This window comes from Pteropus medius, unplaced genomic scaffold (assembly GCF_902729225.1).
Source record: "Pteropus medius unplaced genomic scaffold, Ma_sr-lr_union100, whole genome shotgun sequence".
NCBI lineage: Eukaryota > Metazoa > Chordata > Mammalia > Chiroptera > Pteropodidae > Pteropus > Pteropus medius.
Window position 1 is genome coordinate 5,734,863 of NW_024353908.1, and position 25,683 is coordinate 5,760,545.

General features: G+C 35.1%; 1 protein-coding gene across 6 annotated transcripts in view; it reads right to left on the minus strand.

The window, feature by feature from the left end:
• MITF (melanocyte inducing transcription factor) overlaps positions 1-25,683 on the minus strand; it is a 212,490-nt gene that overhangs the window by 70,646 nt on the left and 116,161 nt on the right. For 4 of the 6 annotated variants that reach the window (XM_039851730.1, XM_039851729.1, XM_039851728.1 and 1 more), the window contains exon 2: positions 12,178-12,427. In XM_039851730.1, coding sequence (XP_039707664.1) covers positions 12,178-12,427 — 250 coding nt within the window. Of the gene's footprint in view, positions 1-12,177; positions 12,428-23,968; positions 24,054-25,683 lie in introns of all 6 variants that reach the window. The other 2 variants (XM_039851733.1, XM_039851732.1) reach the window with 1 other exon arrangement.

Here is a 25,683-nt window from a genome sequence, read left to right on the forward strand (position 1 = left end):
ACTGATCAATTTTATACAAAGGCAAAATTTCCTTTGCTTGTCTTCTTCCTGACCTCTCTTCTCAAAGTGCTCACCTACTGTACTGCTGTTGGAGATTTGCTATACCTCTTTACATGTTTACTGTAGGTCTAAGAAGCCCTAAAATAAAGAAACTTGGTAGATTTTATTTGCATCAATATTGCCTAATTTTTTTTATGTTTCTTACAAATTAACTTTCAGGTCTCTACAACAGTGATTTTCAAACATGAGCTTGCATTCTAATCAATCCAGAGGGATGGCTAAAACAGATTAATAGCTCTTACCCCTAGGGTTTTGGCTCAATAGGCTTGGGGTGGACTCAGGAAATCTTCGTTTCTAAATAACTCCCTGTGAGGCAGAGGCTGCAGGCCTCAGATCATACTTTGAAAAACACTAAGGTGCAGACTACTTTCCAAGAAACACCATTTAAAGTTCTACATACTGTAGGTTCATGTCAAACTAAACGAGGATTTTACATCAAAACTGTCCTTTCAGAGTGTTCTGGGTTTTTTCCTGTGTATGAGATATCAGCGGTCCTAAGAATCAATACAAATGAGCATAATGACCCATATTCTTAACATTATCTTATGAATTCTATCAAGATTATGCCAATTAATGAGTTGAAAATATTCTTGTGGTATGCAATTTTAATATAAACCTGGAAAGCTACCAGGAAAATTGAAATCAACTTTACAATGGCCTACATGTTCATTAACTTATATTATTTTAAGATGATAAAATAATTCATAAACATTGAGAAAATATAGAATTCCAAACAAAGTAAATCATAAATTCTGACAATATAGTGATTTTTCTTCCAGGAAGTCATGCAATGGTTAATATTTTTGCTTAATTTTCTTGCTTCTTATAACTGAAGAAGAATGCAATTTTATAGGCTCTTACGTATTATATGAAGATCGCATTAAATCTCTCCAACAAAGTTTATTAATTCTAACATAATAAATTCACCGTTTGCATTAGAAAATGAGAAGATACCTAAAAAACATGAATTATAATTTAAGTGTACTATTTCTGGTTTAATAAATGGTCAAAAACTAATATCAAAATAGAAAATTTGGGTACCGGGTAAATAAGAGAAAAGGAGGAACATCTGTTTCATTTTTATTATCAGCTGCAAATTCCTAAAAATATACTACAATTTAACTGAGAAAAGAAATTGCCTTAACGACATTAGTGTGGATAAAAAACATATCTAAAACTCCACCAAAAAAAACAGTTTTCAATACCCAGAATGTAAATTTAGCTGCTAGTGAATGTATAGTTAAAGAATCACCTAGGATTAACTAATCTCCTTTTCCTTCAATGTTTTTTTTTTCACCAAGAACAATGATAAAATTCTTATATATTCCCAAGGTTTTAGACATCTTTAACACACTGGACAGGTGCTTTGTAAGTGTGATATGTATAGGTTTGAAAAGAAAGTGGATTGAGAGTATGAGTAAGATGTGTGACTAACAAGTCAAGACCTGTTACCATGCTGAGGCTTCAATGGAAGGCTGCTGGCAGAGATGGGTCCAAATGCCACATTATCAAGGGTGACTCTTCACTGTGTTCTCCTGCCAGAGATTCTTTTTGACAGGAAATATCAATCATACATGAGTTATGTCAGCTAACCTAGGTTCCAAAGCGTTGTAAGAAAGAAAACAATGACTAAACATTTTGGGTTATGTTGTTGTTGTTTTCTTTGGTGGGGAAGAAGGCAGCAGGAAAACAACAGTGTTGGGTAGGTATATGGCAGCATACAAAGATAGCAACTGGAGATGATAATACTTACTATATACAGATGATTGATAATAAGAAACTATTATATTATTCTTCATCAACAACAATAAAGCAGAATCATTTATTGAGAACTTTCCATCTACCCAGCACTGTTGTAAAAGCTTTAGATCTGTGCTGATGCAGAGGCCATCGGTCACATGTGGCTACTAAGCACTGGAAATGTGGCACTGAGGAAATGAACTTTTTATTTTTATTTCATTTAAATCTAAATTTAAAGACATACTCCATTTAATTACTGGAAATCTTTTAAATATGTTTGAAACAACTTGGGTATATAAATCTACTTTTTCAACTCATAAAATCTCATAAAATCTAAACATGGAGCAATTCTGATGAAAATTTAGCATCCATATTGAGATGTGCTTGTAGGTGTAAAATACTCAGTTTTGAATACTTGGTATGAAAGGCTAATAAGAAGACTTACTATGAAAGAAAAAAGGAATTAAAAAATCTTGTTAATTTTTATATTGATTGCATGTTGAAATGATATTTTGGATATACTGAGTTAAAAAAAATTCTTAAATTGATTCCACCTGTTTCTTTTTAATGTTTTCAATATGACTGCTAGAAAATTTAAATCTACTTGTGAGTTTCATATTCTATTTCTATTGTGTGGTGCTACCTCAGGCAAATTATCTCATTTAACCCTTACGAAGACTCTCCAGAGTGCTCTTACCTCCATTTCACAGGTGAGGACACTCGAGGCCCAGAGAGAACAAAACACATGCCCGAGGTCACCCAGCTAAGTATTGGAGCCAGCCTAATTCCAGATTTTCAGCTGGGGCTCTGATTATGGTCGCACCTCAAAGCATAATGAAGCACATCAGCTGGCGTTAATGGGAATCTGGCATCCAAATAAAAATTTACTGCGGTGTTTGGATACCAAGACTCAAGGCTGAAGTCATAAGATTTTCATAAATTCAATCTTTTAAGATTAACCTGGCTGTCATTAATATCATCAAGCACTTAACAATGCAGGAGGACCAAAGGCTATTACTACAGCCTGTCTTACCAGATGAAGGATTCAAATTAAATTCCATCAAACCACTCTGAGCCAATACACTTTGACAAGCACCTCACATCCAAAATCTCCAAGAGCCTGGAATTTTTTTTTTTTTAATTTGCTCCCCCTTCTTCTTCATCAAGAGACAAAAGAAAGCCTAGTAATATGCTGAATGGGGTGAAAGAAAATACAACAAAGTTAATACGGGACTATAGATGGCCCTTCAGAATTTGTAAAAACAAAAACAAGAGAGCACGTTTTCATCACTGCACAATATTGCTTTGTTTAAAAGCCAAGTCTCAGTCTTGAAACGTGTTGGTAATAAATCAGCAGGCATTATTTTAAATCAACTGGTTTTATGAAATAAGCCAAGAGTTGAAAGAGGCAAGACTAATTACCAACATTCCTTGATGAATTACTTAGCGGCGTGTGCTAAGTCAATGTGTGTCTACGTCTTGATCCCCAATTTTATCCCGTACTTATTTCCCAGGAGGTAAAAAGAACATGTGGCTAATTAAGGCACCGATCTCCACAGCCAGAAGTACCCAAGGTAAGATTTCTTTTGCAAAAAGAAAAGGTTCTTTGCCTGGTACTTATTAATCTAATTTTTACTACTTCACTAGAAAAACAGAGCTAATCTTGTCACCTTTAGGCAGTCTGAACTACCATGCAGTGTTCAGAAAAAATGTTACATATTTGTAATTTAGCCAATAAGAATTTCTTAAGCCTTTCCTAACTAGCAGGAATGTCTCTGGTTTGTCGCTTCTAATTAAGCCTCAACAACATTTCTAGCTTCTAAATTTTAATTATATAAAACTCAGGGCCAACAGGGGAGATTACAACAAAGCTATGCGTGGTGGTAAGGTAGTAAAAATCTCAATCTTGATTTTCATATTAGGCCTCTTAACTACTTTTAAAAATTATTCACAACCTATTGAAACAAATCCTTTTATTCAGTTTTAATTTTCAGTACCCACACATCCTTGCTATCTTTCCTATCAGAAAGACCATTAGAGTTACATAATGTGCATAAATAAGTCTAGTAAACTCACCTGACAGAATCGTGCAGCTTAAAAAATTGTGGGTGAAGAGAGCTTTGCTAAGACTCCTAAATGCATTAAAAACACTCACTTTAATTACATTAAGAGTGAATGAATATCCCCTCCTTGTAAAAAAAAATAACAACAACAACAAAGCCTTTGACCACTGCCACCTACAATCCCAAAACTCATTCCAGAGGTAACTAGTAGAAACAGTCTGGTATAGCTTCATCTAGAGCCTTTTCTAGGACATCCTCTATTTTTTAAAAGAGTAATTAGGACTCTTATTTTCCTAGGACCATCTCTGTTTTAAAAGCCTCCTACTTCATCTGCTTCGTATGCTCCAATTTTGATTCATCTCATTTTCAGTTATAAATCAATATGCAAAAACACCTAACTTAATAAACGAAATCTGAAAGGGTAGAGTATTGTCAGGAGCTAAGTTTTCCTTAAAGTTCAGGCTAATACTCATAGAAGTCAACAAAAGGAGACATATTCAGGGCAAGAGCCAATATTCTAGTACCGATAGCAGCTATAACCTTGCACAAAGCCACTGTCCTGATTTACATATTTTAAACTCAGACACTTATTTTAGTAGCGCAATGTAAAAGTAATTTTTGCTTACACATGTCTACAATCTTTATTGTTCAAAGGCATACCAATGAAAGTAGTCCATCAGTGGTCTTTCAAACCTAAATCCTTCCTTTTAATTGTTGAGATTAAGTAGGTAACATAGTGAAGAAGACCTGCAATCTTTTCATACAGTAATATAAGATTAATTAGAGCTGACATTATTCACGTAAAAGCAAATAAAAATGACCAGAACTGAGTTCCAGTTATAAGTGCTAAAATATAGCAAAAGTTCTAATACTGATGGGGGCAGGGGATTATAAGTGCAATCATAATTTCAGGGGAAAATTCATTTTAAAAGATGTGTGAGTCTATCAAATTTGGTATTTAAAATAATACAAATGTATTAATAAAATATATAAAACTATAAAGCATATAAATTATTACAGTGGCCAACAGAATCTTTAGAACATAAGTGATCTTAAGTTACAATCTTTAGATGTTTCAGAAACTTTTACTGTAGTGCTTTTTGACAAAAGCGATGACTATAACTAAACCATAAATAACCACCATGGTCAATGTAGCCAGGCAGTTTTTATATGGTAAGGACACATCCTGGTCTTTCATTATACATATCATAGTGACTCATAGAGACACATTAATTGTTCAATATAGATGGCCTTTAAAAATCCCATATGCTTAAGATAATGTATTCTTCTGTTAAACCTGTGAGACCCCTCTGTAGTTTCTTCTTCCACTTTGCTCTACCATATTCTATTACTGGTGATTCTTTAGAAATGTTTAGAGTACATCTTTAAATTCTGTAGGAAACATACAGGCAGCAGGGCAGGTGGTTACAAGTAGATAGGGTAGGATGTGGAGCCTAATCGTGTGGCCTAGTCGTGTGACCAGAAGCCGGGGACAATTTCCCTATACCTTAGTTGCCCCAACTGGAAGATGGGGCATATCCTACCCAACCCGTAGGAGTGCAACGGGGATGAGATAAAAGATATGAAATATTCAGTCTACCACCCAATTCATCCAATAATTAATGTCACTGCAGTCACTGCCTTCCCTCCTCCAAGCTGCTTTAGTTAGTACCACATTTATACCAGTAATGCTTATACAAATTTTAAGTACAGCCTGGAGCTCCGTAATAAACATTTGCAACAGGCCCCAGGCTACCAAGTCAGTCAAGAGACTGAACACTGCTACTTATCCCTATTAAAGTTTCTCAGGTCATTCCCTCTAGGAGAGGTATGACCACCAATGTCTAAGAAATCTGGGCTGTGGAGTTCAGTTGAGCGGTTTCAAATCCTGATTTTACTACTTACTTCAGCAACTTTGGGGGAGCTATCTAAACCCTTTGCCTCAGCTCCCACATCTGTGACATTGGCATGCTAATAATAACTGCTCAGTGCCGGACATGGTAATCAGGGCTGCTATCCTAACGGTTCTCCTAGGGAGATACAGACTACCTAGGATGTAAGTTAAGAGTCTTAATAAGTGTTCTCTAAACAACACAAAGAGAAGAGCTGAGAAAGAGGCTGAGTACTCTACAGAAACGTTTCTCAACCTTTTTGCCATCATTGCCCACGTGCCCCTAAGGAGACTTTTTAGACATATTTTTTTTCTAATTGTCTCTCCCTCATCTCCATCCCCATGAAATTTCAACAGGTACATATACTGCACATCTGTTTACGTACCATGGTCCTGTAGAGGGCCGTAAACCATTGCAACATCTAAGATATTTTTGCCCTCCAATAACCAATATTTGCCCTCCTAGGGGGCAAAATCACCCTTTTGAGAATGCTTACTCTGTAGGTCTCATCACATTATGAAGAAGTTACCAATCAGAACCTGATTTTTTTTTTTTTTTTTTAAAGAGGGCACACTCTAATTTTCTAGGAGTGAAGTCTCACTTCTAGGTCTCAGACCTTACTATTCTCCTTAAGATGTCACTCTAACCTCCAGTAGTATGGAATTATGAGAACTGTATAAATGAAAAGAGAGTACACTTATCAGTATGGCTTCTTTTAACAGCAGAAAAACAGCTGAGCAGGTGCCTTCTAACATAAACTCACAAGATGACTTCAGTTCATTGAGATGCAAAAGACCCTCGTGCCTAAAGAGAAGGTGTCCCTCCCAAACCTGCATGGTGCAGATGCCCACAGAACATAGCTGGCCCCATCCACAACCTGAGGAAATCAAACCACCCAGATTCTATTGTACCCTTTGGGCCCATAAAAATGCCCTTGGGGTCATAGGGGAAGAAATCATTTCCATTTTGTGTCAATATTACCAAGTGAACATGTGATAAAGGCTGATATTTCTATGTTTTCAGAAAAGTGGAATTAATTCATAGGCTTAGCTGTGTCAAGGCTGAATATTTTGTATAATATAGTTGCCCTCCAAAGATCTGCCCTTTCAAGTGGACCAGGACTAAAATATCTAAGCAAAGATGACTTTCTTTAGCCAGCATCTCATTACTAGTTACTAGTCACTAAAAGCAGTGCAAACGGAAAACGACATCTTAAAATTAATCGACATGCATTCACTGAGATTTTTACACTAATTAGCCTATGCTAAGTTTGATTTTATCAAATGTAAGACAACTCTAAGGAGCACCTTCTTGTGCCAGGGGTTCACAAAGCAGCACGGGAAGCAAATGGCTGCCAGTCAGTGCCCATGCAAACTGGCACATTCTTGTAACACTAGAATGATCGAACTGCTTTCGAGACACAAAGTAAGAAGTCCCCACTCTGCTTAAGGAAGAATGGAGTTTGAAACAATCTTCTCAAAAGTAGAGACAACCCAGAAAGAGAAGCAATTCTATTTCTTTTGTTCTATTTGCAAACGTGAACAACGAGATAGGGCTTATGTCTACCTGACCAATATATATGTCTACCTAATATATTTCTTCAGACTTTGCTCCCACAAAAGGCAATTGTAGGTATGGAAAGCAGGTAAGGTTAGGAAGGCTGCATCCTAAACTGTTAACAGCAGCTCCCTCCAGGGACCTAGATGGAGGGAAAGGGTGGGAGGGTGGGAGGGAGGGAGGGAGGATTTCCTATTGCATTTTTCTTCCACACTGTTAAAATTTGTTCCAAGTTAACAAGTATTGTCTATAATTTTTAAAATCAATAAAAATGAGTTTTAAAAAGAAACAAAATTACCTTTTTTGTGCCACTGAACATATCAACGTGATCCTACTAGGAGATTCAACAATTCTGTAGGGAAATGAGGTTTCTCTCTGGGAGAATCAAGAGCTGTTTGTGAAACTTGGAAACTAAGTCCCTTGGTCCCCTGAGAAAGATATGGCCTTAAACACACAGAGTTTGATCCAAAAACAAAAGGACACCAAAGTTTACAAACTGAAACTGAGGTTCACAGAACGTTCATGAAAGTCACACTGACTAGTGACAAAAACACAGACGAACATGAATAAACATATGATGGGCCATGGACTAGGGTAATAGAATTCTCAGATGTCCCTTCTAATGGGGACAGTGCCTCTAGCAACAGATTCCTTTTAACTAAAGGGAGCAAGGCAAGCCGATCTGAGACGTGCTGCATCTGTTCCTGTTCCTTGCAGCCACCGTGATGCTAATCAGGTTCCATATTCCCGGCTAAATAAATCAGGAACAAAATCTAAATGCATAGTTGGGTGTGGGAGTAGTCCCTTCTGCTAATCTGTAACCCACCAACCCATCTGTAACTGCACACACCCTTTTTTGAGTTTCTTTATTATATCTAAAGAACACCTTGAAAATTCTACACCAGGTAGATTTCATAAGTTATATAGAAAGATCAGCAATTGAGTCATCGACCCTTACCCTCACGAGCAAAATCTCAAGGAATGTTGGGTGTAGAACAGGGTGACAAGGAAGAACTTCCATCCTGCTTCCCTAGAATAACTATCCATACGGGATGCCACATTAGGACCCTGGAAAAATGTGTTTCTGTATTTGATGAACACAAAGTATCATTTCTAATTCTGCAGCAATCTGCCCAATTTCTTAGATTGTCTGAGATGATTTGGGGAAAAAAAAAAGAAAAATTAAAAAATAAATTCTTTCAAACTACTGAAAATATCCTGAAGTTAAAATCTTTTTTTGTTTACTTTAAATTCATATAACCTTTCTTCTAAGGAGAACAGAAAATTTCAATGTACAATCTATTCCAGAGAGACACCTTGCTTTTCAATTTCTAATCTGAGAAATGTTTTCAAACTATAAGCTAATATCTTCAAGCTATAACTATCAAAGTCCATGTAGGGAGAGAAATTTTGATAAACTTGTCAGTCCAAGGTCAGAGCAACTGGGTGCTCCTCTTATAATCTGTCAATTAGAGAGATGGGACAGTAAAAATATATGCTTGATGATTGTGTAGACAATAACACAGCACTGATACATTATGCTTCTTTAGCTATGAGACTTGATATGTATCTACAAGGTCTGTCCCTGGTTCCTCCGCTTTTGTTTGAAAAGAAGCTATATCAAATTTCAAACCTCAGGTTGGTAAGACTCCTATGTCAATAAAACCCACCTGTACAAGAAATTGCTTTCATTAATGGTGTTTAATGACTTTTTAAAATTAATTCATAATTTGAAATAAGGTATGTTCACTAATGCAAAAAAATGCATTATGTACTTCAAGTATTGGTTAACTTATGATAAAAAAAAAGCATACTTAAATTACAATACTCAGTTGAGTAGGGTTCTTCTTAATCCCAGAGGATATGTCTAATATGTAAATATATAGCGATAAAAGTAATCATTCCATGTAACCCAACATGAAAATCAATAATAGAAATAAAGCTATTAATTAATTAAATCACTATAGAAATCAGATACCAATCCTGCAAACCTTCGCAAATTTACAGACTGAACGATGATCACAGGAAGAATAAGCAATGCACATTTCCGACCTCTAATATGAATTCAGGAGACTAGACTTTAGTTTCCCTGAAGTTGTGAACAATTTTTAAATATGCTTTATAAAACTTCATATTTTTTAAGCATAACTCTGCTAAAAAATAAAAGAGGGGGGATTAATCTAAAAACACTAAATTAGCTTTCAAATCAGTCATTCAACCCACTGATAAGTAATGTTGGTAACCTGAGTTTATGTGTGTGATCTTATATCAAGTTCTTACAAACCAGTAGGAAATAGATTTAACCAGGATGCTCTAGCACATGCTAATATGTCTGACTGTACACACCTACCTCAACTGAGAAGCAGGTATGTTCCATTCTGGCAATTTAAATCTTTAAAAATTAAATTAAGAATTTATTCAGGCTGCACTATGAGAAAATATTTATTCAATGTAATCTGCTCTTAGTGCACTCGATTAGTATACTTGATATTGTTTATTCTTTGAAAATGTAAATTCATAGAAAAATTGTCCAAAATTAAGTAAATTAACTTTTTGCATTATAAAAACCATTTATTTTATAAAATTGTGCTTACGATTTAAACTATAAAAGGGAAGAGAAAAACAGTCCACATTTCACTCCCCTTTCTCTAATAAATATTATACAATATTTTCATACACAAAACTTATGAAAATATGTAAACTATTTTATAAAGTATCAAGTCTTTAAGTCTCTAAAGCAATCACTTATATGATACTCTCCTTAAAATTGTTATTGGAATTTCTTAGACTGTCATATGAAATCATATATTTTTATTTGGTCTTTCACTTAAGGATACAAATCCTCATTGCTATGCCAACAATTCTGTTTCTTCATTTTTATGACACACTTCATTACTTTATATAACTGAAGTATAAAAATGCACACAAATGAAGTATAAATAGAGATCAACTATATTCAACATGAAATATAAATTTATCAATCGCTCATTTTTGGTTACATTCAGTCTCCCAGTTCTAATAACTTATTAGTGCTTTAACTTTGGACATAAAGTAAGGATTGCAGCTCAAGCAGTATTACCAAGACACAGAGACATATAAAGAAAAATGGGTATATTATTCAAACCATTTATTATAGATTTTAATTTTAATCATTTGTCAAAATAACATATTTGAATAAAAACATTTAAGAATGATGTCCATTTTTAAGATGATATGGAAATGTTTCAACACATTTGCATTTGGATAATTTTCCCACCATGGGATGGATATAACTGCCTTAATAGGACTCCTGATTTCAATTACATACTTTAATATAATATGAAATATTATCTTTGGATCGGACATAATCCACTACTAGCACAAACCCATGTCATATCTTCTAAAATTTTTCCTTCAGATTTAAAAAGTTGACTATTGCAGTGAATAAAACAGACGTATTTCTCCACTTTTTATTATTTAATTCATACAACTTCAAATAATCTAAAGTATAGACAAAACAATTATGATTCCTGTGAATAGCAGATGACAACTTAATCTTAAATAAGTCTTAAATCTATAAAAAAAACAGTGATTGTCAACTTCACCCAAGCAGAACAGAAAGTTTTAATATATAATCTATTCCTAAGGGAAGATCTTGCCTTTACTGAGGGGGAGGGGAAGATAAAATATTCATTAATTGTGGCAATATTCAGAACTTCAATCACAGTGGACTCAAATTTTATGCTAAACTGTTTAAATATTTTTTGTCCTTACAGAATTTCAATTTTTCCATAAAAGTTTCATCATTTCATCACTACATTTTAAAAATGTCTTTGCAAATAAAAACAATTGACTTAAAATTTTTTAAAAGAATTTCTTTCCTACTTCCTAGTAAGAATTATATATTGCTCACCAATTATAACACATCATCCCCTCTATTTGTTTTAATATTAAACTTTAAATAGTGGGAGATGTTTTTTTGAGCACACAAATGAATGCAAAGACGAACAATGAATCACCGGTGTGTAAAGTCCACATTGTTTAATGAACAGTAACACTTGGGACTCTTCAGAATGAATCAATTAGGTGAATGGGTTGAAAAACATTTTTTTTAAGTAAGGGAAGTTCCCTTACTTTCCTTTTAACTTTCCTTGCATCAGTCATATTTAAGAGTTGCAATATTTATCTTTAAACAAGGAATATCTCCCAATGTCTGTGGACACACATGTGAGATGGAATTCTATTCTTAGACTTGTTACAATTTTCCCTATAATTAGGAAGCTATATGTCCCTGATAGAATGACACTAACAAGCTCCTGCAGTTTCTACTCCAGCAAGAAATCAAAGAGACTCAAAACAGACAACTCACTTCAGTTAAAGGATTATGCACTCTGGTTATTAAAGCATAGAAATCTCCTACAGTTTTATAACTGAAGAGACTTTCTGAAAGAGTCAGATTCTATAGCTAAGATTATTTATTAAATAAAGAAGAAAATTAAAGAATGGCCATGGAATGTGTTGGGGGAAGATGTATACATAAGTTATTAGAAGAGGCTCATTTTAGATAACCTGTACACTTTGAAACTTTCTCAAAGAAAGATGGAAAGATACCGTTACAACAGACACTTTTTCCTACTTGTGATTTTTCATAGAATATCAACACTCATCCCCATTTAGTGATGGTTACTATTATATTACATTTACAGAGAGCCTTCATCTGTCTTAGAATACAAAGCCATGGAGAAATCAATGGAGCTGGCATTGACAAACATGATTCAGATAGGTCAATAGGACCGAATACATGTTCAGATAAATAAAACACCTAGAAAATGGAAAATGTTCTGGAAGAGGGCTTGGCCCAACCAACAAGAGCGACACTCACGTACCTTAAGGACTTCCATCGGCACCTGGGTGGCAGAGGGTAGGGTGGTGGGCACACTGACGTTTATGGCTGGTGTCTGACTCACAGGCACTCTCTGTTGCATGAACTGGGCCGCCTGCAGCTTCTGCTGCTGCTCCCTGCGCTCCTGCTCCTGCATCTGCTCACGCATGAGTTGCTGGCGTAGCAAGATGCGTGATGTCATACTGGAGGAGCTTATTGGAGGCTTGGAGGCCCCAGGATGCTCCTCGGAACTGCTGTGGGAAAACCAAAAAATGTACATTTAGTTTCCTAATGAGACCCTTCATTTGCATTTTGGGGTACCCTAAATTGCACCAAACTATGAAATGAGCTTGTGCAAATATAATCAAGTTGCAGAATAGTACTCCACATAATCGAAAATCAAGAGGTGACAGGACTGAAGTCATTAGTAGTTGAATTAAAATAAGTCAGCTTGATTACATCTAGGCATTTTTATCATGCAGCTTAAATTGTTTTTTTTTTTTTTTGACATTTTATACCGCATACTACTCATCACCACCAAATATAGCGTCGCCATACGAAGTGCCAAGAAGCAATGCATCTTAATGGCACCCAGATTTCCACATTTAAAAATAAATTGCTTGATTTGCTTTTTTATAACTGAATCTAACCCAATAACTACTTCTATGTTATTCGAATTCCCTGAAGATGTCTAAAATGTTTACTAACACAGATGTGTTTAAAGAAAAGCTGAATTTTGCCATGGGGAAATTTTTCTATGATATGGGAGGTAAAAATCATTAATGAAAGAAACATCTGGACCAGAATGTTAACACTGAACTCGACCTCAGTCTTTAGGAAAGAGGGCAGAAGACAAGCTGGTCTGACAAACCAATTCTTCTCTGCCTGGCTTTCTTTGTACCGTCTTTTCTTCCAACTCATGGTGGTATGCCCTCTCCTACATGCACTCTGCATGTTCCCCTCGAGGCCTATTTCTAATGGTTTTGGGATTTAACTCTCTCCAAAATTATTTTAAATGCTTAAATGTTACTCATAAGTTAAAAAGAAAAGACTTCCTAATTTTCCTAAATATGGTTTTCAATTGTTTATTTTGCCAGTTCTATGACATCGACCAGTTATTAAACCTCTCTTTGCCTTTATCATATCCAGGAAAAAGAGACAGCAATAGTTTTTTGTTCAATTATCCATTTATCAAAGTAGGAGGTGTTCTTAAAATTTCTATTGCAATCATTATATTTTAAAACTATAGCTCATAGGGATTTTGTGAGGATTAAATAAAAAAATAAACAAACTAATTCACATAAATCCCCTCGTACAATGAGCACCATGTAGTAGTGCCTCAATAAACAGTCACTGTTGCTATGATTATAATCTAGAAAATTAAATTTTTTATTTCTAGCAATAAAATTTTCTAAAAAATGTTTAGGGCAAACAGTACAAAACCTTAGCACCTGGAAACAGAAAAAAGTAACATTTGAGAAAATATTCACTGTTCAAGGAAAGCACCTTTAGCTTCCTTCCTTGAGTATAAATTCCAGTATTGTCTTTACTTTTTAATAAGAGTCAAAATAAAGCCTTTAAATCATTGACCATCCTCATAAACTCCTTTAAGATAAGAACCTTCAACTCTGCAGATAATGAACATGCTAAAGAATGTGTTTCACCCTCATACAGTTCCGGAAAACTACCTAATAAACATTATGCTAGCAGTTTACTTACTACTCACCACAGGAAACTGTTTCAGTAAATTATGATAGGTTTGTATAATGTAATACTAAAAATGGTGTAGAAATATATTTATTGTGCTGAATAAAAACTACACAATACTCCAGATGCAAAATAGTATTCAAGGTATGATACAATTTTTAAAAAATATTCACTGTGTGAAAAAATATGATAATGTTACTCTGAGCCATTGCTGGTATATATTATCACAATCCTTTAGAGAACAATTTAACAATATTACCAAAAGCTGTAAAATTATTCATACAATTCGATTAAAAAATTTCAATGGCAATTTTCCTATGAAAATAATTCAAAATGTAGAAAAGTTGACATTACAAATCTATTTTCAAATTACAAAATATTCTGAACCACCTAGAGTTGACCCCTAATATGAGAATAGTTAAGTAAATTATGAGAGGAGATACGGGTTAAAGGATACAAACTTTCTGATATGAGATAAATTCTGGGGATCTAAAGTACAGCATGGTGGCTATAGATAATAACACTGCTATACATACTTGAAATTTGCCAAGAGAGATCTTAAATTGTTCTCATTACAAAAAAATAAAATAAACGGTAACTGTGTAAAGCGATGGATGTATTATTTAGCTTGATTGTAATCATTTCACAATATATACATGTATCAAATCATCACATTATATACCTTAAATATATACATTTTTTGTCAATTATATCTTAACAAAGCTGGGGAAAAAATAAAACCATTTAAAAGATTTAAGCATAAAATAGGTTAAAAAAGTAAATCATAATACATGAATGATACATGAACTTGATAATATACTATTTTTTTAATTACACAACTACAGAGCAAAGTGAGAAATGCATATAATAAGAGTAAATTAAAAAGTAGGATTCAAAACTGTATTTACATTCTAATTTAAAGTAAGTAAAGTATGCATATGCTCACAAATACACACACATGACTGTCAGGGACTATATAATTAAAGTTGCCAGAGTGGGAGTGGAATTACAGGTAAATTTTTTTTTACCTTTTTCCCCTAAACTAAATAAAGCTATAATGATTTTTTTAAATGACACTAATTTAAGAACATGAAGGAATGACTTGAATGACCAAAGTCACCATTTGGTTAGAAGAAAGGAGACTGGATCCATCAATGACCATATTTTGAGAACAGGACGGGAAAGTAGTGACTAATCCAGCATATTGGTTCACTTAGAAATCTTTAGCATCCCAGAAGAGTTAAATCCTTTTTCCTTTAGTTTCCTACAGACACACACAGATTGAACAATCTTGATACCCTGCTTATGATTTTAATATCAGAATAAGAATACTTAGGCATTACTCAAAATAATCTATTCACCAGGTTAAGTTCTACTAAAAGAGCATCAAAAGAAAACATACTTTCCCCCTTTAGTATGTGTTCAAAACCAAAATGTACTTTCCTAAACCAAGAAAAGAAGGGCGGGGGAAGGGTAGGGAGGGGCGGGTATTTAAAATAAATAAATAAACGGTCTTAGTATTCAAAGCCTGTCAGGTTAAAACATTCCCAGAGAGGCTGATCCTTTTGATAAAAACAGGAGCAAACCTTTGTGCTGTAGCAAATGCAGCTGTGGAATAATCGCACTAATTAGCTGCTCAAGACAAGCCATTGGCTGTAATACGGAGGGAAAAATCCTTTCAATTAACAGTAAAACATTCTTGAGACATGTTAAATTAAAATTACTAGTTATCAACTACATTAAGGTTTCAGACTTTAAAGTCGACAACAATATAATTTAAAGCATTTACTGAAAATATCCCGTCAGGAAAAAAACACACGTATTTATACAGTAGACCCATATAAATAAATGGAAATCCCACTGAAGAAAATCTAGCAGGGCTCGTTAATTGACATTAATAATAAATCTCACCCCCTACACACATACATACACACACACATACACAAAAACCATGAAAGGAAGATTGTAGTCACTTCATTGCACATACTCCCTGCAGGATATTTCTACATCGTTAAGATGACTCCCGGATTCTCAGCTTTACTTTCGATCTTTTAAACATCCTTTTCTCATAGAAATAATTGAATCTGCAATTATCACCTTACAGATAAAAATAAAGATATCTACACTTCCAAACGTTAGCAAGACAAATGAGCATAATGTTTTAAACTCAAAATCGAGGTTTACATGAGACCATTACAGGTGGCCACAAAGTGTATTTTTAAAATGAAGACCTGGTATTTTAGACACTAATAGCAAGCAAAGAGAGCTGTCCAAATGAATGTATTTAATTTTAAAAGCTAACTGAACTCATCCAGGGCCCAAGAAACTCTATCTGTGTTAGATAATACTAATTCCATGAGTCTGATTCCTTTTAATCAGATTATGTAAAGGTCATTTATTCAATAAATAGTGGAGTGTTTCCTTTGTGCCAGGTGCTGGGAATACCTGGTTTCTAATCTCATAGAGTTTAAAGCCATGGTCATATAATTTTTATGAGATGCCTTAAAATTAAGTCAATTATCTAGATTATCTGACTCTTATCTAGTTCCACATGGGCAGGTATGGATCTCATCATAAGAAATTACTCTTTGAAAGCCAGTTGAAGAAGAGGAAAATGCCTTTACTGGCACTCATCCGAATCACTGAAGCCAGACACACAACTTCCCTGAGAACTGGGAATTGCTCAACAGTGACTCAAGGAGATGACCATCAATTGGGCTCAAATTCTAGCAGTTACTGCCGAGCATGGTGATATTTACAGAGCAACTCCACTTCTCTGAGCCTCTCTAAAATGCTCCTCCCCAAGGTACTGCATTCACTGAGTACTCAACCTACAGCTGCACTATGGATGCTAGGTAGCCACTAAATATAATGAGTTCCTACCCCAATGGCCGAATTTACTTTTTTAACTTTCAAAGCTTCTCCTTTCTCTGTGATGGTAGAGGTGTGTGGACATGCGCTCCAAATTATCTGATATATTCCTAAATTCAAAGAGTTAATTCCACTACCTTCATTAACCACTTAAGTATATCATAAATTCCATTCAACCCATTACCCCAGCATCCAAATGACATCTACCCGAACACTCCTCACCTTTGACAATGATGCCAAACTCCTTAGGCAGACCTAAGAATCAGTTTTTGGTTTCTCCATATCAGGGTCATCCCAGATAGGAAACTGTTGTCAGTTGAAATTTAGTCTCTAGGCTGAAGGAACTGATAAACTTTTCCCTGTACTTCCTCTCGTCATTTCCTCAGGCAGAATCCAGTTCTGCGACTTACTAACCTGTAGTCATGCCCAAGTTAGGCTATCTCTGAGCTTCAATTTTCCTTATTTATAAAGAGTGTTTAATACATCTGCCTGTCAGCACTGTGATGAGGATTAAAATATGTAATAGATGTAAAAAAACTAAGTGCAGTGACTGGAACATATTCCAATAAACTGGAACACAGTTCAAAAATTAGTAGTAAAAAATAGTATTAAACCATGAACATGCTAATTCTTTCCCGATGTAAGAAGGCAATTTTTATAAGCCTATATGCAATTTTGGACCATAACAGATTAGTCTTTTAAGGTTAGGTAATCCCTATTTAATTCAGAGAACATGACAAAGTTTTCAAGAGTGGAGAGAGGAGGTAGTTTATCCTGCAATTATTTCATGAGTCATAAAAATCCTGGCATTTTTCTCCGGGAAAAATTAATCTTCACTATAATCATTCAGTTGATAGAGCTCAAAGCCTAGCATTTGCCTGCACTAGGGTACAATGTAATTCTATACAGGAAACCACAATGGCTGATGTTCACATCCACAGTGGAGATACAGAAAGGGACAAAAATATTAACTTCGCTAAGTACAGGTGAGAAAGCTATGTCATGGATAGGTTAAGCTACAGGCATTTCCAAATACAAAAGGCTGGCTGCCACAAAATTAGCTAAGTAGGCTCTCTAAAATCAAAATGCCCAGTCTCTATCCCTGGAAATTGATTTCATTTTAGGTAAATCTCAGGAATCGATATGTCTACAAAAATTCTGCAGTTAATTCTAATGCCTGGCCATTTTTGAAAACTAATAGTCAAACACCCCAAGATCACACACATGTAGTTGCTACATGAACCCACACATCTGATTCTTAGACCAGAACACTTTCTTCCATGTCTGAGGAAATTCACATTCCATCCTCACCTCCAGTATACCTGACAAGAGCTCTGAAGAGTCTTTCCAACACGGAAATCAACATGTTGAGTGAAATGGAATGGGGAGGACTACTCAGCTCTGCCAAATGGGCTATAAACCCAAACAGACAAAAATATCAGTCCAGATATTGCCAGTGGATCTTTATAGTTACAAGACAACTACTTTATCATAAGTAAAAGGAACATACAGTCTGAATCTATAGAAATTGCCTCCAATGAGTTTGTTTTGTCAGCTAAAAGAAATTCTTAGGAGTCTTTTCAAAGTACCTCCAAGTATACAAATCACTAAAGAGTTGGTAAATGGATATATCTTTTTAAATGACAACATTTCAGAATGATCGGCACTTCCATTATCCTAACCTTTCCAGTCCTTCCAAAGTAATCAGTCTGTAAATGGAAGCATGACTTTTTTTTTTTTTTTTTACCATGTATGGTGGAAGTACCAATAAGAAAATATTGAAATTGAAATAAGAAAATAAGAAACTGTCACTTGTACGTAAAGCAGCTGAGAATATAACCCATGTAAATGTGAAAGTAATAGATTTCAAAAATTGATATCTTCTGGACTTTTGTCTTCATGACCCTTGGGATTTAGTGATCATGAAAAAAAATAAAGACCTGCCAAAATTCTAGCATTTTCGGGTAGTATTACCAGCTCAGACAATAATTACTACCGGTTTCTGGAGCAAAGAAAATAAAAATTGCTTGCAAAGTGCAGCTTGTCTTTCTCCTCTTCTTTCCTTCAACAGATATTTAAATGCTTTCCAAAGGCCACGTTCTGCTAGACATGAGGGCTATCATGATGTCCAAAGGGGACAGTGCTCCTGTCCTCTGGGGCACTGTATCTTTCATTATACAAAAGGAAGAAAAAACATTCCAAAAAGTAAGAACCACCAGTAATTTATAAGTTAAAATCTGAAATCTTTATTTTTCAACACCTTAACCCCATTTAGTTGATAAAATTTGGACACTCCTCATATGTATTCAAGAATAATATTCTTTAAGCTGGACCTTCAGCAGGTATCATTGAGAGTAATCTCAGTAATTGATTGATTAGATCAAAATCAAAGAAAGCCCTAATAGTACTCCCAATATATCAATATTCTTCAAAAGAGGATACAAAAGAATGATACTCTGGGGGCGCAGAAAGGAAAAAATAGAACATTTTATATATATATATTATGTATATATATATATATATATAATATATACACACACACACACACACACACATATATATGACAGAATTTATATATATATATAATATATATACACAGTATATATATATATACACACACATATATATATGTGTGTGTGTGTATATATTTCATTTTTATCTTCTTTTTGTACATGTTATATAATGTGATATTAGCACATGTATCCAATTTATAAATAAAATAAAAATACATTGAGATTGCTTGAAAAAAATTCCTTAACTAAGAGCTAAGAACAAAAATGTTTAAGAGATCTCTGTAGTATATGAACAATGTACTTCCAGGCAATTTTCACTATCAGATTTTTTTAAGTTGGTTATTTTCACCACTCCCAAAGAGTTTCTCACTTCTATACACTCCAGTTAAAGAGAACGTCAACCTCTTACTAAAAAATATTTTCATCCAAGGATATGAGGATGCCATTTCCTCATTTTATGACCACAATTGATCTCCATTTTCCACAGATGCCACTATGGGTTAGCACACTCTTAATACTCAAATCCCTTTGAGAAATTGTCTCTGCAAGTCAGACTACCAAAAGGCTAAAAAGCAGATGAAGTTGAGATGCCCCACATTTAAGCTTTCTGTCTTTCATATCAAGCTTCCTTTCACTAGATCACACTCTAGAATTCTTGCTTACTCTGCCCAACTATGGAATTCTATTCACACCTAGCTGACATGTTTTTAAAGACTCCAAAAACTCATTCACTATAAAGTGTATGTAATTGATATAACATGGCATGATACCCCACCTAGAGTATTTTAAAAGAAAGAACTTCTTTAATCCGAAACTTTGACAATCTAACGACAGAATTCAGACATCAGCGTTAAAGTAATTGGTAGGATCTTTTTAAAGACAGAAAACCATTCTAAACTTACTCAAATAACTGCTCTAGGTATAGGATATGCTCTTGTCTTCTTGTCTAGACAACATTATAACAGGTCAGAGAAGAGTCAAAAGCCTTAGGCTGCCATCACTTAGCAATTACTACATGTCTAGCAATATCTATCAAATTTGCAATACTGTGGGGAAATCAAGACAGAAGTACTAACTGTGGTCTCAGGAGCAGCGAATAGGTACACCTGTCATGGTGTAGGAGGCAGCCTTACAAATAGTAGTGATGATTTACGGGGGTCACATGTTATTCATACTTGCCCAGAATCCTGTCCAACTTCTTTGGTAAAGTACCCTGATTTCACTTTTAAAAAACAGATTTTTCACTTTCATTCATGAGGATGTAGTGGTGCTACTAACTCCAGACACAGAAACACGCTCTAGGCTTGACCAATCAGCATATGCATCAAATGGGCTTGAGCTCCAAGATGATCCAATAAGAGTCAGCCCTATGCTTTTGACAACAACTACTGGGGTAAAATAACTCTTTACACTAAGGTTTGGAAAGATAGTAGAATGTAGAATGTAAATCTGGAACTTCCTGAGCTTATCTGGAAAAAGCCAAACTAGATACAACAGTAATGTGAGTTAAAAGAGTGAATGGAAAACTGAGAAGGAAGAACAAAGAAGGAGTCGATATTTGGATGACAGTGAGAATCTGAATCAAACCATCCCTGACTCCTTGATAAACCTAGATAGTAGATGTTGATTTACAAGGGCCAATCAATCTCTGTTTTTGCTTAAGCCAGTTTAATGTGTTCTGGTATACCACAGCTGGGTTTTTTGATGTCTTAGAAAATATTAGTTACTCTGAGGAAAAAAAAAAAAGTACCAAAGTTTCAGCCTAAGAGCTGCGACTCAATCTAGTATCCATTTTCCTATTTCCTCCTTGTTTTGGCTGGTATTCTGCCAAATGCTATAACATTCTCCAGCTTTCTAGGAGCTAGACTGGCTTCATGCCTAACTTCTGTCAATGAGATTTAAGAAGAAATGTTATATGGTACCTCCAGAAATTCTCCTTGAAGAGATACACCTTATTTGAACCTTCTGCCATCGTGTCCCCTGGAATTTGGTTATAATGGCTGGAGCTCCAACAGCTATTTTGGACCATGAGGATGAGGCCCTGAACTTAAGGACGGAGTTGAAATATACCTGGTCCTTCATGACGTGGTAGATAGTTCCATGAGGATAGGAGTTTTTACATTTTTATTCATATATAGATTTTCCAGCACCTAGAAGAATATTTGGCACATAGGAGGATGAGATAAATACCTCTTCAAAAGGCAAATTTGGTGTCTCTATCCTAACAAATATCTCACCTCAGAAAATCAGATAATACTGGAACCTTAGCGTTGGAAGAACTTTAATCAAACCATTTGTTTAAATCATACAGTTACACACAACACATTTCTCCAAGGAGATCTGAGCTCTAAAGACTTACTGTATTTCTTAATTCTAAGAAAAACTTTTCCTCCACATTTTAAGACTTTCCAAGTCAGAGCAAATCTTATAATCGATGTATATATTCAACAGAGTTTTCCCCTGCTCCAAACAATTGCCTTATAATAGACAGTAAATATGACGCAGGAAAAACATTTGACAGACAAATATTGTATAGCATTGAACTATACGTGGCCCCTCAAAAGCTGAAATTATATAGTTCGGGTAATTCAGAAATCTCGGCATTGGAGAAATCCATCAATCAAAAAGCAGAGAAAGAAACATCAATTCATTCAGTATCTTAAATGAAAATCTATAAAACATAACAGAAAAAAGCAGAAACGCTGGAGCCAGTATACCTAGATTTGAAATGTTGGCTCTATCATTTTTCAGCTATATGACTTGGGCAGTATTTTCCATTTGCCCAAATCTAAATTTTCTCATCTGAAAAACGGAGGTAAAACAAAGGTACCTTTGTCATTGAGGAATTATGAGAATTCAATGTGTTAACATAGGTAAGATACTGAGAATGGTGGTCAACACACCATGTAGACAAGTAAAAGTTAGGCGATAAATTCTTCTCTGCTATGTTTTAAATTCTGCATTGGCATCACCTGAGCATCTTACCATCTCAAAACTAGTGAAAACTGACAAGTTATTTTCTAGGAAGTCAAAACTCTTAGAACGTTGCTGTTTATGCTATGGTGTTCCTTTGCTTTCCTAGAGGAAAATATAAAAGAAACAATTAATTCACAGTGTGTGCCTTCCCTAAAAGAACAAGCACAAAGAAGTTAATGGGCAACAGCTCAGTGAACAAGTTTTGTCAAAGATATGTGCTAAGAATTTCATTCTGAAAAATTATAGGGAAGCATGCTCCTATGGCAAGTATTTGTTATCCGCAACAAAAAATTCAAAATAATTAAGCAAAAGTAGTTGAAATTAAGAATCAATTTTGGTGTACATCAAGGGTGACATCACCACTGTACTTATGCTACATCAGAATATGTTTTTAGCCACACGACATCCATTAATTTGCTTAAAATTAATATTTTAAAAATTATTAGGTTATAGAGGACATTCTTATGGTGTATGAATCACAAGGAATGGCTATTACCTCCCTAACTATTATCTGATTTACAAAGTAGAAATTTATAACATTTCTAGAATAATGACATTTTAAATACATAATTATATATACTTTGTTCATGAAAATGCTCTATCATTTTAGAGAGATAAGTAAACTGTTTTAATGAAATACAGAATGAAAAACATTTATAACAGTAAACTTAATACAGCAAAAACAACACAAGAAATTAGAAATCATTTTAAAAGCTTCTATAAGACCTTTTAAAGATGTGTCTATTGAATATTATGAACTTTAACCATGCTTAAACTATGAGAATTTTATTTTTTTAAGAATCAAATTCTCAAAATAGTTCTGCTACATTTAGTATTTTTCCATTATTCCTGCCGTCTTTAAACACACCTTCACAAGCTGCTGAACATAATGCATTTCTGACTTAATCAGAACCTCTCTCATGACCCAGGAACGTTCAGTAAATAATTATTAAGCTCCAGAGGTGGCTTTTGCATAAGGTGATTTGCTTGAATGCCTATTCACTTAGGGACACAGCTTTCAGCATTGGTTTCAAATCTTATCACCTAACATTGAAAGTAAATGTTAAAGAATGTAGGGAGAGTTAGCATCCATTTGTATTTCTCCATTTTAGTATTTCTTTGAAACTGACAGTTTTAAACATATTCTACGTTTACATGCCGGGCAGATGATTCTGATGTCTGGATGTTTTGTTTTCCTCTCAAAGAAAAGGAAAAAAAAAAAATCAATATACAGAAATGCAAAGGAGATTTTATTAATGCTACTGCTACTATTCCAAAATAGGAGAGAGCAAAAATCCAAAGTGTCTGCAATGGGACAGTTTTAACAAATGTTACTATTAAGCATACTCTTTTTCCTGAAGAAAATCCTTTTTTAATTCATAACAAAGCTATACTGCAGTCTAACTTGTAATCTTAAATCAAGCTCTATTCTCAGATTTTTGAAGCAGTCATTTTTTGGCATTATTAATTTAAGACCAACATTCAATTTTAAACAAAATGGCAAATCTAAAGGGCTAGCATTTTGATTTCCCCACAAATTAGTTGTTCTTGTCATATCTACCTCCTCGAGGTTACAGCTCAAGCTAATTAAAGCCATAGTCACAAAGTAACAGTTCCAGTATTTTTACCTCCCAATAAAACCTTCCCTTTCGCTGTCCTCCCCCTTAAAAGAAAAATCACTCCTGTTAAGTGGTCCCGGGATTATTTCCAGAATAAAACTTCACTTACAGATATAAGCTTTCAAAGGCGCAGGGCATGAACATCTGAACTCTGAGCGCCTCCATCTTTTTTCCTTTAAGGTGTTCTGCAAGCCCTTGGCGAAGAGTGAAAGTCAAAGTTAGTTCTGGCACTGGCTGTGTCACTAGGGGTGGCTCCTGATAAGGCCCTGGAAACTCCAATCCAAACACAGCTCCTGCTAGAAAGGTGCCTGGTGTCTGTCTGCAATAGCAGACCTGTTTAATCCAGTACCTACTGTACCTGCAGGACAAAAATGCTGCCTCACACTACAAAGGGGGCTACGCAAGGACCCAGGCTCAGCCAGAAACCAACCAGCAGCCAGACGAGCACCTTGGGATGCTTACTTAGCCCTCCTGAGTGCAGGTACCGGGTGAGGCTTGCAGCGGCTGCTTGTTATTAGAGAACTTGAAAGGAGAGGTAATTTCATATACCAGTGAAATTTTAACTCTTAACAGTTGCAGAATCAAGGAGGGTTGTGGGGTTGCTCGTGCCCCTTCTCAGTTGGGAAGATCTTGGGCATCAGCTCATCACACATCTCTAGCTGCTTTGCATCCATTAACAAGCATTTTTTGGAACTAGAGCCTGATAAATGAACATGCTTTCCTGCTGACAGGCTAGAGATCCAGACAGCATTTCTTACCCTCAGACCCCAAGAATATAAGAAGGGCTATTCCTGACCGGTCCTGGTGGGAGTCAAACACAAGCTGCTTCTAATTGTGGGCACCATCTTTTAGGACATACACAGCTTTAGGCTGTAAACCAGTGCCTTCATAGACTGCCATCCAATTAAATTCTGAACACACTGGTATACAAGGAAAAAAAAAAACAAAAATACATGTTCTTAAAAGACACTTTAAAATTCCAACATAATAACATCAATATTATCAAATATTGATGCACCTCCTACAGACTCAGCACACCAAAGATGTCCCACAGAGTTATGAAAATATGTATCTTTCTCTCTACATACAATCTAAAGGTCAGAACAAAGACATCTGACATTGACAAACCGTGTACCCTGAGCAAATTACTTTTCCTCTCTGTGCCCAAGAGTCTCCCAAGTAAATGGCTGGAAAACAATGCAACCTCTATAAGCTATAATCAAACTCGAATGCTATAATATAATGAAATGATCTTATTTTAAGGTTCCCTTTAATAAAAGGAAACATCCAGCCAGGAGTCTCAGATAAGCTATTTCTGGCTCTTTTATTCTTTGTTCATTTTCCATTCATTAATTCATTCATTCAACTGTTTAATACATACTTATGGAATACCTACTATGTCCCAGGCACTGTATAAATTCTGAGAGTTTACAGTCTTCTATGACACAAATATCAAACAATCACTCAAATATATCATAATACATGTGATAACTGCTACTGCAAACTGGAAAAGCTTAAAATGTAAGGGCGAAAAAAAGCTTCCCTTAAGGCGGGGACATCTGGGCTGAGATCTGAGTTGGGGAGCAGTTGAAGGGGTACGGCGGGGGCACAAAAGAAGAGTCTTTTGAGCAGTGTAACAACATTTGCAAGAACCCTGGGGTAGGAAGTTAGAAGGAAGATCCGTTGTGGCTAGAAGACAGAAAATAAGGGGAAAGTGTGGCATCCATGAAATCAAAGCATCAACCAAGGCCAGACCATGCAGGATCTGGTAGGCTATGGAAAGGTAGTTGACGTGATCCAATATGAGCAGAAACTATTGAGAAC